Source organism: Battus philenor, unplaced genomic scaffold, assembly GCF_028537555.1.
Source record: "Battus philenor isolate CCGP_79_NKW_IND1 unplaced genomic scaffold, ilBatPhil1.0.hap1 SCAF_5, whole genome shotgun sequence".
NCBI classification, from domain to species: Eukaryota; Metazoa; Arthropoda; class Insecta; order Lepidoptera; family Papilionidae; genus Battus; species Battus philenor.
This window is the reverse complement of record NW_027181715.1, coordinates 16,805,399-16,821,090: the sequence shown is the minus strand read 5'-3', so window position 1 is coordinate 16,821,090 and position 15,692 is coordinate 16,805,399. Positions and strand designations below refer to the sequence as shown.

The following is a 15,692-nucleotide window of genomic DNA, read 5'->3' as shown; positions in this document are numbered from 1 at the left end:
GCGTGCAAAAGGGTTTTCAGATAAGATCTGGCAATACACACTGTCGTGACAGCAGTTGGTATAAATCTAAATATAAAGCTAATAATTTTTGTTTAAAGTTTAATTAATTTGACCCAATGCTGATCTAATCCAAGGTTTCTGATGCCATCCTCGAGTTTAATTACTGTAAATGTTTAAACTAAGCGCTCCCAGCGTTCTTCTAAACTCTTTGAAACTGCATATGACCAAAAAAATCAGTGCTAATGCTTTTATTAAATAGATAATATACGGGATGATTAAACACAAATGTAAAAACTTTGAAGGTGTAGAAGTACAGCTCATGTATCAGCAAAAAGCTTTCAAGCTTCCAATAATCTTTTATAAACACTCGGAATCACCAATTACTTCTGGGGGTACAAAATCTATATATTACAATCCAAATGTTAAACTTTTTAGCCTTTTTAAAACCATTGGTTCATGGGTAGGATGTACAATATGTTTATTGACAGCAAATAAGTTATTACTTTTGAAGCTTTTACATCTGATCATATAGGTCCATTTTTTGTTCCGGGGGGTGAAATCTTCTGGACGAATGCTAGGACAGGGTTACGTGGGATTCCTCGGTACTTTTTTTTTAATGGCCCCTATTAATATAATGGCTATTGGGGGCCTCTCAATTTTTTGGGATTAGGGACTTTATTGTTCAATATTTTTTTTGTCTTTATTTATCACTCTCTTTCACGGTTCACAATATCTTTCATTCTTTACTTTTGTCCTTCATAATATCTTTCGTTTTGCTCTTTTATACCTTCTTTCTTTCCTCGCCTTTCTTCCATCATATTCTTACTCTAAGGTGGTTAGGTACATTTTATTTATTTTTATTCTTTAATTTTATCTTACATTTAGGGATTCCTCGGTACTGAGGAACCACCAGATATCAGACAAAACTAGCAGGTGCCCGTCAGTATTATGCCAAGACACACTCCGGGAGGAAACCCCCCGGCATCCACGGTGTACCGCAGCAACGTGAAGACCACTTCGCTTTGCTGCCTTTCTCGGGTTCGATTTGAATCTTAACTAGAATTAGACTTGAACCCAACTGCCTTTTGGCCGCCACTTATGACAGGTAGGGGATATCTCAGCCTTATTCAAATGAAACCGAAGTATAGATTTATGTCTGACTCTATTTTACGCTGTTAACATGAAATAAAAAGAATATTCTACGACATAATTACTGACTGTCACGCACCTGCATATGGTGGGCGAGATGGACATAAAATAAAACAACAAGTGATTGTCCAATATTGATGTATTAGCTAACAATGTACAAGGAGCACGACATGCGGCTGCCGGCCGCGCGGTACAAAAATATTGTTCTCCGGACACCTTACGCTACGGACTAGCCTACCTATGTACATACGATATTGCAACGGACCCCCGCGACCCGTGGCCCGCACGGCGCGACCCTCGCCGGTGGCAGATCAAACTAAAACTGGTAGCAGAATAATACTAATCTGTTACATCCACCGTAACGCTTTGAAACATATTATTTTAGCCAAAAGATGTCCACAGCTGGACATTGAATCCGCCCATAGATTTAAAACAAGACCTGTTAGAAACGGCCTGCGTCCAGAGTCTTTCGACGAGTTTAACATGGTCGTCAGCTCTAGAACCTTGATACGCGCCATGTGACCAACCCGTTTTACAAAGTTCATGATAAAATATGATTTTTAATAATAAATTCATAAATAAAATACAATTAATAATAGTTGTAACGTCAAACGGGTCCGGCTGTGTTTACACGTGAGAAAAATTTGATTTGATCGTAAAATCGTCGCAGTGTAGGGGTATTCAGCGGACGAATGCCGCGGACATGAGCGCGTCTACCCCGCGGAGCAAGTTGTGTCCTGTGTGAGGTAGTGCGGGGCGGCACGAGGCGGCACGAAGCGGCACGAGGCGGCACGAAGCAGCACGGGCCGTCAGTGGAAGGCGCGCGGTGCGAACTGCGCCCCCCACGCCGACACCGACGCGGACACCGAGCCTGCCGATGCTGCAACGTTCATATATAAACATATTTATTCATATTAATCTCTCACTAAGGATCGCTGGTGGACGCAATGAGAAGAATAAGCCTATAATTGTCTTCAGAAAAGCTAACAAAATCTATCACGGGCCTGAGTGTCGTGGTTACGTTCCAAAAAAACACGACACAAATTGAAACGTAAACATTTAAAAAACAAAAACAATATACCTCCGCCAATAAATAAATTGGAATAATATTTACCTTTTTTGTAACCAGAAACAACACGTTAAAATTTATACAAATTTATTATTCTCTTTTAAAAAAAGCACAACACACTACGTAATTGAAACTGAACTCTTAAAATTAGCAAAGCAAAGTGAAAATAAAACTGTATTAAAATTGCGTTGATTTTTAGTTAGAAAGGGAATCCCCGCGTTTAGATGGCATGGCGCAATTAGAAACAAGTGTTCCCATCTTTCAGAAAAAAAAGAAAATTTCAAAAAATAAATTAAAGACTCGAACCCAAAACAACGCAACCTCGAAAATCTAACGACGCACAGTGAAAATTAGAATTAATTAAGCAGCGACGCAACTTCGAAAAAAACGCAAAACGAAACGACGCAAAGCGAGGTATTGATGTATATATATAATATCAAGTTCCACAAGATATCTTAGACCTAATAATTTTTTGAATTTGAATGAATTATTGAAGGTACGACACTTCCAAACGCTCCATTAGTAGAACCAACAAGTTAAACTGTTTTTTGCGATTATTTTCACAATTTACAATCTATATTCAAACATTACATGGGGGTATAACGTAAAACCGTACAGTTGCTAAGAAGAGTTACACATATACTCGAAGAGGGAGAGATGAGAAAGACTGAATAAAAGAGAGAGAGAAAGACTACATGTAGATAATGTGTAACTTGGAATATGATGACCAGACGAACCAATCACATTTTCATCATATAATAATAACCAATCACTGCACAGGACTACATATAATGATGCCACGTCAAGTTTTTTTTATGGTCCCTGGTATTGGGAGCCTCTCGTACTCCCTATTTCGTGTGGGACAAGGACTTTTTGTTTACATTTAATTAATTTTGCTCTCTTCATTTATGCATTTTATGATCTTTCATTCGGTGTTCTTTCCACATTTCTTCTTTCATTCTCTTTCGCTCTATATCCTTCCATAGCATTTTATTTCTTTTATTTACATTCTTTTTGTTTTACATTTATTTCACATTAGTGCATATTTATTACCATTCATTAGTTTAAAATAACTCATAGTTGTCATTCATTTAAGCCATTAAACAAAATACGCATCCGTACTCCTAAACCTTACGTTAACTGGTCAATGTGAACACGGCTTTCTAATCATATAAAACGTAATTGATTTGGGATGTGTTTAGGTGAGTGACAAATGCAAGTCAGTATTTTATTAACGTGGGTATAATGTAATGTAGACTCGTGTTGTATAACATGAGGAAGGGGGTAGTGAGAGGGGGTCGTACTCACTGAGCTGTGCGAGTAACTTCTGTGCAGCAGGGGGGGAAGCTCGCGCCTCCGGGCTCTGCTCCTTGGACTCCGGCTCTATAACATGAAACGAGCTGATGAACATGAGCTGCCTTAAGAAAAGCAGACAACGTCGAAGCGCATCATGCACTGCATCGATACGAAAACGAATTTGACTGAAGAGCTGTCTTCCTCCCAGAGGTCAAAATCAATGAGTTGTCTGCGTGCGTACATACCGTGGGTGCGTCGAGCTGCGGCCTGGGCTTTAAGCAGCTTGCTCATGGTGTTGCGCGGCGTGGGCGGCGGTCGCTCCAGGGCGCGTCCGTGAGCCAAGGTACTGTGCCGCTCCAGCATGTACCTGTGGGCATGTGCAACATCACTCGCCACCACTTCATCAAACCATACGGAAATTTATTTATTTATTTCTAATAGTCACCGCTAACAGCTATACATAATATAATTTTACAGAATGACTCTAAACGTTATTAAAAATACAGAAAACAATATTACCCGGCTTTATAACCTGATTATAACAAAATAAGACACGAACGATTTATTTTAGGGTAAATTATTTATAGCTATGAATTTATACTTTCGTTACAGTACGTACATAGGTATGTTTATTGTATTTTTTTTATTTCAAATTGTGTATCTATTCTTAAAAAGAACATGATTTGATTTGTACCAAATTGAAAATAACCTGTCTTAAAAAGGACGGCGTACCAGATAAACGTATATTTATATAACATATAAATAAAATGTATCATGTTTTATTCTGGTTTTGTTTATTAATATTGTAAACAAAGGAATATCATAAATTGCATCAAACTTTCAACTACCTAAGTTATTTACTATAGAAATAAGCACTATTTGATCCGTACCAGAGTAATGCGCGACATAATTTTATAGTTTTTACACAAATGGAACTATCATTTTTTGATCTCCCACTCCTCACCTAGTTAACAAAAGCTTATAATTAGATGGTAAGCTAGCATACTTTCTATCGAAGCGCTCGTGGCAGAAGTTGCAGCGGAAGAGTCGGCGGCGCGGCGCTGCCAGCAGGGGCCCGCCTGCAGCCGCCTCGTGTGACTTGCTGTGGGCCACCAGGTTGTACCTATACGAACCAATCACATGTCAGTTTTTCATACCACACCTATTTGCTCGTGGTGTTGGTGCATCAGGTTTCTTGTTGGATCGAACTGCCACTGCTGACCAAATTGCACATGAGTTTAAGGTGGCAGAACGCAGAGTGCGCCTGGACTAAGACTTTTTTTAAAGAAGCGAAACTCGGGGGCTCCCGGAAGAGCTTCAACTAGGGACGCCACGTACTACTATTTCACCAGATTGGGTACATGGGGTAACATACCTTCTTTGTATAGCTCTGTTGGTACACCGTATAAAAAACCAATGATTTCACAATAATAACGCAAACTTAATATAGTAAGAAAAAGCATATTAAAACTAATTATCTTTTACTGTCCTTCCATGCCAGTATTTCCATACCTTTTTGTGTTATACCCCACTTAATCCTTTTTACGCCCCCCTATGTAATATACAAAATTTTTATATTAAAGCGAAAGGGTTAAAAGCGAGTCGAGTCCATTTTGGAATTGCCCCCCACAACAACGAAATAGCTCCACGTGGGGCGTGGGCCCTACGTTGGGAAACACTGGTCCATGCAGACTTTGTACAGGATTTATGAACCTGTCGCATACATTCCTACAAACAAACAAACTATATTTTATTTATTAATGTTCGGCTAATCTTTAAGCATTCCACAGTGTTGTTTTAAGATTATTAGACGTTAGTATTAAATTTATTTTACTATTAAAACAACCGAATGACTTGATTTTCAAGTGGAGATATATTTTGTACACGAGGTACCATGCACTCTGGGAGGAGAACAAAGTTATATTTTATTTTTATTCACTAAAACCCTTCCGATGATCAGCACTGGATATCATGTAAGCATTCAGACTTTTGATGTCATCACTAACAAGATTTCATCTGTCATCACTTGACTGCTTTCATTTTGGCGGAAATCTTCTGTATACAAGATACCAAACCCACAGGGGAAATTCACCACCATTAAAACCATCATGGTAGTCATTCTAAAGCCCAAAACTTGACCACACCGGTGCCTTTAAATGATATTTCTACAGTGCAAGTGAGACAAATTCTTGTATTATCTGTGGACTAAACGATGACATTGTCTGTGTTACCCGGTTCGAATTGATTCGAAATCAGAATCCCTGCGGGAGCGTAGGTTCAAATCCTTCCGATAGCGCCATGTCATGTTCAGATGGTTTTTATATCAAGTACAAACGAACGGGTGACACAGATAATATAATTCTTAGCTACTAAACCTCGTCTTTAGTATTTTGAAGAAGCACAGAACTTACGGAGCACACTGGTGGATCTACCATATATGTCTATTGTACCCTATATGCTAAGCCTATGAGGGGAGTGGACGTCCTGGGGGAGGAGGGGTGACCTCTCCCGGTGTACTGGTAGTTGTCGGTGTTCACCGTTCAGAGAAGCGCTTCCCGCAGACGGTGCACTCGTGCCGCTTCTCGCCGCTGTGGATGCGCTTGTGCCGCTTGAGGTGCGAGCGCGTCATCAGCGCCAGGCCGCACACGTCGCACGCGTGAGACTTCACGCCCGAGTGAGACAGCTTGTGCATCTTGAACGACGACGTGTGGATGAACGACTTGCCGCACAGGTCGCACTGCAACAAACCCACCAAACCCACCACGCTCCTTAGTGACGTCACCACCAGGGCTTGGTGCCACAACAAAATTCACCACAGATCTACGTGTCCCTTCGTAACAGTTCATTCATTCATTTATATGGATTTCGTATTTATATATACCTGTCTCTATCTCACACATCTTCCGTTGCTCTCACACAAACGACACATGTGATTGGTTGTAAAGCAGGGATTGTGATTGGTTGTGTAAATAAAGTAAATTCTAGAATTATTTACGTAGCTTTATAGTTAGGTGTAAATGCAGGGTATCAGAAAATAAAATTGAATCTATTCTCTACACTAAGTCTTAGTTTTAACTCCAATAGACAGTATCCTAAAGGCGTGGTCCTCTTCGATGGCGAGGAAAATGGAAGCCCGGTGTGATCGATGTGGTTTACATTACTTATATACTGTAATAATTGTAAATAGTCTCTATTTATGACTTCCATCTGAACACCATGGCACCGTTCATCTCGCTATCTGAATTCGAATCGTCGTTCTAACTTTAATTTTACCGCGCGAGAATGATTTTATTCTAAAATATATAATATATACACAGAACACGAGTAATTGTGAGAATATATAACGAAATAATAGAATAACAAAGTAAATTAAATAAACATCTAGTTTAAAAAACATATTTCAAATTTGTTTTAATATTAATGTGATGTAAACATTATCACTCTGGCTGTACCCCGGCGTGAGACAACTTTAAGATTGCATTAGGAATTTGGTGCGAGCTGGTGACACATCGGAACTTAAATCAACGGAGGTTTTAGACGTTCGAAGAGCCCACGAAAAACTGCAGTAATTTTTTTTATCTGATCTAATTCACAGGGACCCTCAATACAGTACAACAAATTCCCAAGCTGTCATCATCAATATCTTTTCATGTCCACAACTGGACTTAGACCTTTCCCATAGATTTCCAATAGGATCTGTTGAAGCTGGCTACATCCAGACTTCTGAGGACCTTCATAAGGTCACCTGTCCACTTTATGGTAGGACGATTTTTAGGAACATCTTGTTCTCTCTGCCATGTGTGGCGCAAGGACGTTACATTTTAGGTAAATGAATTTTTTAGGTTTCTAAATTTTTATTTCCATACTCCTTCCTTCCTTGATTATATCACGTATTGTATCTTTCCGCTACTTCGCGTTCCAAATCCAAAGCTATGTAATGCTAAAGTATTTAATAAGTACGTGGGGCTTTCATATAATTAAATCTATCATTACATTAATTTGTACACGCTGTGAGCTATGGGCACTTACCTGGTAGTTGAGTTTGCCCGTGTGGATGTTGTTGTGCCGCTGCAGGGCGCCTTTGGACGGGAACAGCTTGTTGCACTCCTCGCACTTCCAGTCGCTGATGCCTATCGCACACACACACTCATTTATTTACCCTTTTTACAATTTGTGAAATGGCGGACTTAATTGCCTTTAGACATTATCTACCAGTCAACCCAAGATGGAGCAGAGATAATCTTTCGACAAGTATCCAAATGTTTAAAAGTTTATTAGTTAAACGAACATTAGTACACCTATCCCCCGATTTACACGGTACTCGTTTTACACGTTTTCGCTTTTACACGGTTTTCCAAATAAGTTTTTTTTTATTTTAATAATCGATTTTATTACCATCTCTCACAATGTAAATATTTCTACTTCAAACATCGAATCGGCACAAATAACTTAGAATGATGAAAGTGAATTCGAACCTTCGATTCCGAAAAAAAAGAATGAGAGTAATTCATTTTTTATTCTTCTGTTTAATGTATATTGTAATCAAATATAAAAAAAAAACAGTTTTTCCGTAACATACTAAATATTTTAACTTGTCAATGCATTTTTTATTTCTGTGTACACCTAAAATTATTGAAAAAATAACAACTGTTAAAAAGACAAAATCATGCATTTTTTGCGAGTTTTTCGATTTACACGGTTTTGACTTGAAAATTTTTAATTTTCGATTAACACGTTTTTCTCAGGAACGTATCTACCGTGTAAATCGGGGGATAGGTGTATATTGTAATCTTATATATATATAACAACATTGATATATATACATTTGCTATATTATTAATTATATTCCAAAGCAGAACGAATGGGACGACAAGAAAAGAAGAATTGCGTGTCTTATGTCTCTTTCGTGACACCTGTCTCTGTCTACGTGTCATGTGTGCGTGTCACTTGCGTGTTATGATCACGTGACACGTGCGTGTACCTCGTGTATCGTGGTGCGTGTGGGGTGTGCATGTACCTCGTGTCTCGTGGTGCGTGTGGGGTGTGCATGTACCTCGTGTCTCGTGGTGCGTGTGGTGCGTACCTTTGTGCAGCGCGACGTGTATGTCGCAGGCGCGCTTGTGCTTGTAGTGAGCGCCGCACACCTCGCAGATGTACGGCGGCTTCGAGTCCTCGTGCTTCAGCTTGTGCTGCTCCAGCCGCACTGCGCGACAACAGAACACGCACCTCAGCTTTCTTTACATGGAAGTCAATCTCCCTCCTCCATCTCTTACGCGCACACAGGCACGCCCTTACTCGTGTACATATACTGCTATCCTCACTACGTTTAGATGAGCTATATATACAATAAATACATTTAAAAAACTTTTAAGCTAAACGGTTTTTTGATACCCATATTGTGGTGGTTGTGGAAAAATATGTACCTAGTCCGCCATATTGAAACGGCGTCCATCTTGAATTTTGAATTTTGACATAATCATCATGTTTTACTAGTGTAGCCCTTTCATTTGATATCCATATTGAGGAGGTTAAAAAAAAATATGTAATCCGCCATTTTGTATCGGCGGCCATCTTATATTTATAATGTTATTGATTTTATTATATTGTATTGCCATCTAAATTAAATGTGTGAACCAAATTTCAGATCAATCTGACAACGGGAAAGTGCTTAAATTTCAATTTCTAATTTTGACCCAAATAAATTCCATACGGGTCGAACTAAATAAAACCGTTTAAAAACAAAAGTTTCCTATTCGTAACATTACAGAGATGTTTCACTTAGTTCAGTTTTATTATTCTTTAGACAAGAATTAATTCCGTCTGTCTGTTATTAATTGCTTCACTGATATCAGGCTGACGAAAAGCTCTAGGCTTGAGCTTGAGTTATTAAAATAAATATTCGTGTGGATTGTGAGGCCCCCAAGCTCTTGTATCAGCTCGACAGACACTCTATTGATCACCGTGGAGTCTTATACGCTGATATGCCTATCACTTCGCAATCTGTTAGCTCTTGAAGAAGTGGCAGAGGAAACACGCACCGCCTGATATGGGCCATTTAAAATAAAGGTGCGTGAGAGAGAAGAACCTTTGCTGTAGATAAAGACATATGTACGTGTTCATTTGTTTTGCCCACTGATTGATTCTTTTCAGTAAATTATAACAAGTCAATTGTATCTGCTAAAATATTAACGAAAAATGGTGTTGGATTTATCTTTTGTGCGTAATAGAACCTAAGAGAGACTGCATATTCTAGAAACTTCTGGATTCAAATTAGATCAGGTCGGAGCTGTGGATGTTGCGGAGTGTAAGCAGCATACTCACATAGGGACGTATACTTGGCGTCGCACTGGTCGCACGGGTGCAGTACCTTGTCCTCCCTCCTCTTGCGCCGCTTGGGGCCGGGGGGCAGCTTGCCGCGCTTGCCGTTGCTCAGCTCCTCCGGCTCGAAGTTGGGGCTGTCGTCGTCGTCGTCCTCGAACTCGTTTATCTTGATCTTCAGCACCGCCTCCAACGTATCGTTGGAGCCCTGGAACCTGGAGTCATTACTAAATTTTCCTCTATTCATTTATTCATATTTTTATCTAACTTAAGTTTCTGGCAGCTTACAACTTGCAATATTAATATAATATGAAGAATGTCAAATGGACTCCCATTTGATGAAAACTAGAATCAAATTGAGGACCCTATATGGCACTCTTCAACCTAAAACTCAAGCTTAGGGAGTTCCTGTTCCTTAACTAGAGAAAGGCACACAACACACCGGATCATTTATTCAATATATTCACTTATGATCACTTGTGTGTGTAATGAAATGTTCGTCAAAAAAACCCTTTGCTAGAAACTTCAACTATCAATCTACAAGGTATTTAACAAATTCTATGAAAAGTCCAAACAGGCCTTGATTTAAGAATGTTATTAAAATCTTAAATATCCTAACTCAAGCAGTTACAACAGTTCATTACTAAGCTACATTAACCCTGTAATGGATTTTTTAATATTTTATTTAACACACTTTTAAAATTTATTGAATGACTAATATGTCCCCATAATTTAGTTTTATTTCGTTTAAAAACTTTTCTAAAATAAAATTAACCTAAGTTACTCCTTATTATATCAACTAAATGCCAGTATAAGTCCCTTAAAAATCGGTTCAGCCATTTCAGAGATTAGCCAAAACAAACATAGACATATAAACAAAAATTTAAAAAAATGTTATTTTGGTTTATGCACCATATTACCATTCATATACATGTATTAAAATTCATTTAATTTAATATTACAAACAGACACACATCAATTTTATTTATTTGTATAAATAATTCAGAGATAAAAAGGTAAATATCTAGAATTATCTGTACATTGCATTTTTCTTAGATTTGTTCTTGTACATGAATATCAATTATTTACTGTCATAATTTTCCCTAGGGAAATCTATAGCTATTTAAGTCTTACAAAATATTTGAACAGAAAAGCCTTATTACTCATCAACCAAATCTTCCTTTTTGACATCTTTAATCTCGGAATCGTCTTTGGAGCCGTGAGCAGCCAGCACGTGCGCCTCATATGCATCCAGTCCTCCGGTGTCATCGATGAGTCCGCATATTTTACACTCCCAACTGGAAAATCATATATGACATGTACAGGCTGATTGCTTAAATGTGTAAAAAATAAACTTTTTACACTTATAATCAATCATTCAGAGTAAACCATTCCATCAACCATCAACAGAAAATACAATAAAACACACACATAACACCACAATTATAACATTTTTACCACATCTCTAATTATAGATGTAGACATGTTGCAACCATATTTTAAATTAAATGTAAATAAAGCTTATATAATAACCAACAAGGTGAACAAAGGACCTTGTGGGTGTATTAGGTTGTTGGAAGATGCTGAATGCAAGCCTCTTCCAGATCGTCCTTCTGGAAATCTAAAGCAAAGTTTACTTCCAGCAGTGGACATTCTGTGTTTGTCTAATGATTTTTCAAGAACATATTAAACTCCTACATTGTTAACAATGTAGTTACTCATAAAAATGTAATAAGGCATTTACATTGGTCAAAAAAGAAAGAAAAACATCTAATTTTATTTCACTACACACATAAAATTTATAAAATTTTATTATTAATATTATGAAACTAGAAGTTGAGGAATTTTTAAAAATTTTTATAGCAAAAAATTAAACTGTTACTGTAATTTTTAATAAGTAACCATGTGTAAACGCATCATTACATTTCAATACAATTGTATATTTACAATCAATATACCTTATACAGTATTATAATAACTCTTTCAGCAAATACACATAGTACTGAAGATGAGCACTGGAGTGATAACCTACAACAAGTGATAATTTACAACAACATGTACAACATATATATATATATATATATATATATATATATATATATATGTTGAACCTGTAGTTTGATAGTAATCAGAGAAGGAAGGCTCATTTTTTCATTAAATCACCTTTACAGTTAAAAGTTATCCTTTACAGTACATTTTAATGCATATATCTACATGCACTACAGTATAAATACATACTTTGCTTTCATTTCCTTATTAACAATCATAAAATTACACTAGTGATGGATGTTACACTTACATATTCAAATTGCCACAATGCCATGGAAGCTGTACATGATACTTCCATATAAGGTAAACATGCACTCAACCTAATTAATTAACCTACAAGTAAAAATGAGTTTATTTCTAATGGTCATGCAATAAGTTCAGAATGACCAGCCAATTACATTCCTAAGACAAATGTGCTGCAGAAGAGCTGGCCCAGAGAGGCTCCGGCATGGTTGTTTATAGCTCGGAGCCCCTCATCATCCTACCAATTGGTAATGCCAGATCTCTCACATCAGAGCATACTAAGAGTCAACATTGAGCAAAGGACAAGCCATCAGGAGTGTCCACAAGCAAAATAGGCAATGCCTACAATAAGCTATTGACTCTTCAACATCCTGTTCTGGTGATCACTATACCAACTGCATCTGATGGTGGTAATCTTAACCAGTCTTGGTCTTTTTAACAAACATTGGTTTACTTTAGGTGCTGCCCCACATACTACTTTGGTGTTCAGGGATGCTACAGTCACCTATCTCGGATGACCAATATGCCTTTCCAACATCGCTAGCAACATTAAAGGTCTATTGAGATTTATTGTAGAATTGGGTTGTCTTGAATAAGGCTAACACCAAAGCAAGTTGAGTGCAGTACCACTTGGTTGCAGAAACCAAGCCATGATACTGTAATCATCACCATACTCATCAGCTATAGGACATAGCCCTCTTCATTGATTTCCAATTAAACCAGTTAGAAGTGGCCTTCATTCAGTGTTTTACAGATATTTTATTAAGGTCAAGGAAAAATAACATGTTACATAATATATTTTTTCTATTGGAATGCAACAGTCCAATAGATCCTGGCAGTACAGTCTGTCTGAACAGTAAGTTTACCAACCTATTTTTTTTTTCTAGAAAACAATGGGCAAGCTATATAAAACTACAAATGATCTATGTATAATAAAATCTCAAATACACAAATTACACCTTCAGATTAAAATGTCAGGAATTTTAAAAGTGTCATAACATTATATTGACTGTTTACAATTATTGTAGTTCAAAATTTCTTTCATTAATAACCAGAGGTGATATATTTAGCTGCATGTTTACCTTAAATTTGTGTTGAATTACAAAAAAAATGCTTTTGTATTAAAAAATCCTTAGATTTACATGGGTGAGTATGGCAAAAACCTATTCTTGTCTAGTCCTGTAATTTCATTTGTCAATTTTTCACATTGTTGCCGACTCTACAGGGTGATTGGTTATAGGTGTAAAGGCTTTTAAGGTGTAGATGTGACTAATTTTCTGTGAATTATATGGTACAACCTATCCAGAAATCAAAGGTTTCAGAAATAATAAATAACATAATTCTCATCAAAGTGAAAAGTCTTTTTAAAATTCAGATTACTACTCATTTAATAAATTATTGTTTACTTTCTATCCCTGGAGACTGTACTGCCAGAACTTATTGTCGTGTTGCATTCCACAAGAGAAAATAAATTAATATTAGAGTGATCATGTTGTATGGATGATTGAAAATATGTGAAAAAGCTATTACACATATAATCGACCACTCTGTAGAATTTCTTAGCCAGGAAATAACTTTAAATAATAATAATACTTAATGAACACAGTCATTTGCAAATCAACAAACTTTTTAAAACAATATATGACTTTTTCGTTGCTCTTTTCTAAATATTGGATTTAGTGTTCATGAATTTTTACCTTTATATAGTATTCAAGGTTAAAAGCATTGGAATTTTTAAAATAATATTCCTTAAGAAAATTAATAGGCTATCTTTAATTTATTAGGAATGATTTAAAACTGCAGCCTAAGTCAATAAACCTGGACATAATGACTTTTACAGACCATTTTAAATATAATAAATGTATAATAATTGCTGTCATATTTAATACCATAAAGTGACTGCCAGAAATATTAACATTAAACAATAAACACATTTAACATTGTCATAAATTTTCTATATCTATTTAAGTTCATTGCAAAACACCTGACCACTTTAATCAGCCCAGTTGCTGTTAGGAATACTTCAATAGGCAATTACTTAGTGGTAACCTTAGTGATGTGTATCAAATTTGTTGATCGTCTTAAAGATACATTGTAGCAAGAAATTAAACTATACCACCAGCAGTTTGTGTTGACATGGCGTTGTTGTTACCTGTCCTTGTTACTCTTATGCCGCTGTTTCCGTTTGCTGTCAACGGTGGATTTCTTTTTCCGCTTGTCGACCTTGCGCTGGCGCTTGTTCTTAGTGAGAGCCAAAGGCTCGTCTTCAGAGTCATTATCACTTTTATACAACTCATCGAACGCGTTCTCGAACACTTCGTTTTTCACTGCACTGAGGTTGGAAGACGACGTCCGACTATCGAACAACGGGTTTTTACTTATGATAGCCTCGAAAGTGTCTTTTAACTTTTTATATTCTATTTCGGCGCGTTCGAGCTCATTCACGAGGTCGTAACACTGTTTACACACGTATTTGGAATAGTTTTCGCAGTTTGTCAGGTTCGCATGGGATAGCTTGCAAAGAAAATCGTAAAGGGTTGTTCGCGAAGCCAACGTTTTGGTACTGTGGATCTCATAGCCGTCGGCGCCGCGGTCCGCACACACCAAGCACTCCACAGGCTCTCGCTTAACCGCCACTTCTATCTCTTCCTTAATTGGATCATTTTTCTTTGAGCTATCCTCTTCATTCACTCCGCTGCTGGAGTTCATTGCACTTAGTTCGGCCATGTTTATTAGAGACACTTCCTCTTGCTACGTGCACATATCCAATAATGAATACAGCATGGAATGTTTTGCAGTCATGCCTAAGTAAATTGTTCTAAATTTTAATTGTTATCTTCATCAATGAAAGAATAACAAAAAAGATGCGATACCTCGAGTGACACATTCAACAATTGACGTTTCTTAGTATGACAGCACAGACAACCTCAATGTTAGTTTATATTTATAATTAAGGCATATTATTAATTTTCAAAATTTTTTTACTTTTCATTTTAATTAAAAGTTAGTCCTTTAAAATTGAAAGTTCATTTTTTATTTCATATTTCATATATTTATACAAATAAATTAATACAATTGCATCCAATGTAGCAAAAGCTTACATCAATGTTTAATAATAGTAAAAAAAAGGAGTATGAATATTAAATCCGAGACTAGTATTAATTAAAGAAAGTCCTTTGTAATAATGTTTGCTTTGCATTTTTACGAAAATCATGCATCGTTATATAAACCTACGTGAACGGTACACGAGTCGTAGTTAGCGCATATATAAATCTAATAAATTTCATTTACAAAGTTCATATAGTTTTTAAATGAATTTATACATAGAAATAGATTGCCGGATAGTCATTATAAATGAAAGAAGTTTTACTGTCAACAAGAAGAAAAAATAATATTGTAAGGAAACTGTTTTGTTTCGGTCAAGGCAAAACCGCTACTATATACGTGATTATAGGTGCTAAAACTTATGGCGTTAAAGTATAGCTCCTCTGCTGTCAATTAATATGCGGTACTAATACTTTAAAGTAATGGCTTTAGAATTAATAAATGACGTATTGATAATATAGAA

General features: G+C 36.8%; 1 protein-coding gene across 1 annotated transcript; it reads right to left on the bottom strand.

Moving 5' to 3' along the window:
• Positions 1-1,270: 1,270 nt before the first annotated feature.
• On the bottom strand, positions 1,271-15,002 carry LOC137929547 (zinc finger protein 726-like). Its single transcript, XM_068772552.1, has 10 exons — positions 14,277-15,002; positions 10,996-11,130; positions 9,836-10,047; positions 8,598-8,717; positions 7,544-7,644; positions 6,052-6,251; positions 4,521-4,637; positions 3,760-3,881; positions 3,527-3,601; positions 1,271-2,029 (listed from the first exon to the last, which is right to left on the bottom strand). Exons 1-10 carry the CDS (start codon positions 14,849-14,851, stop codon positions 1,959-1,961), a joined length of 1,728 nt encoding a protein of 575 aa, XP_068628653.1. The 5' UTR covers positions 14,852-15,002; the 3' UTR covers positions 1,271-1,958.
• Positions 15,003-15,692: the final 690 nt, after the last annotated feature.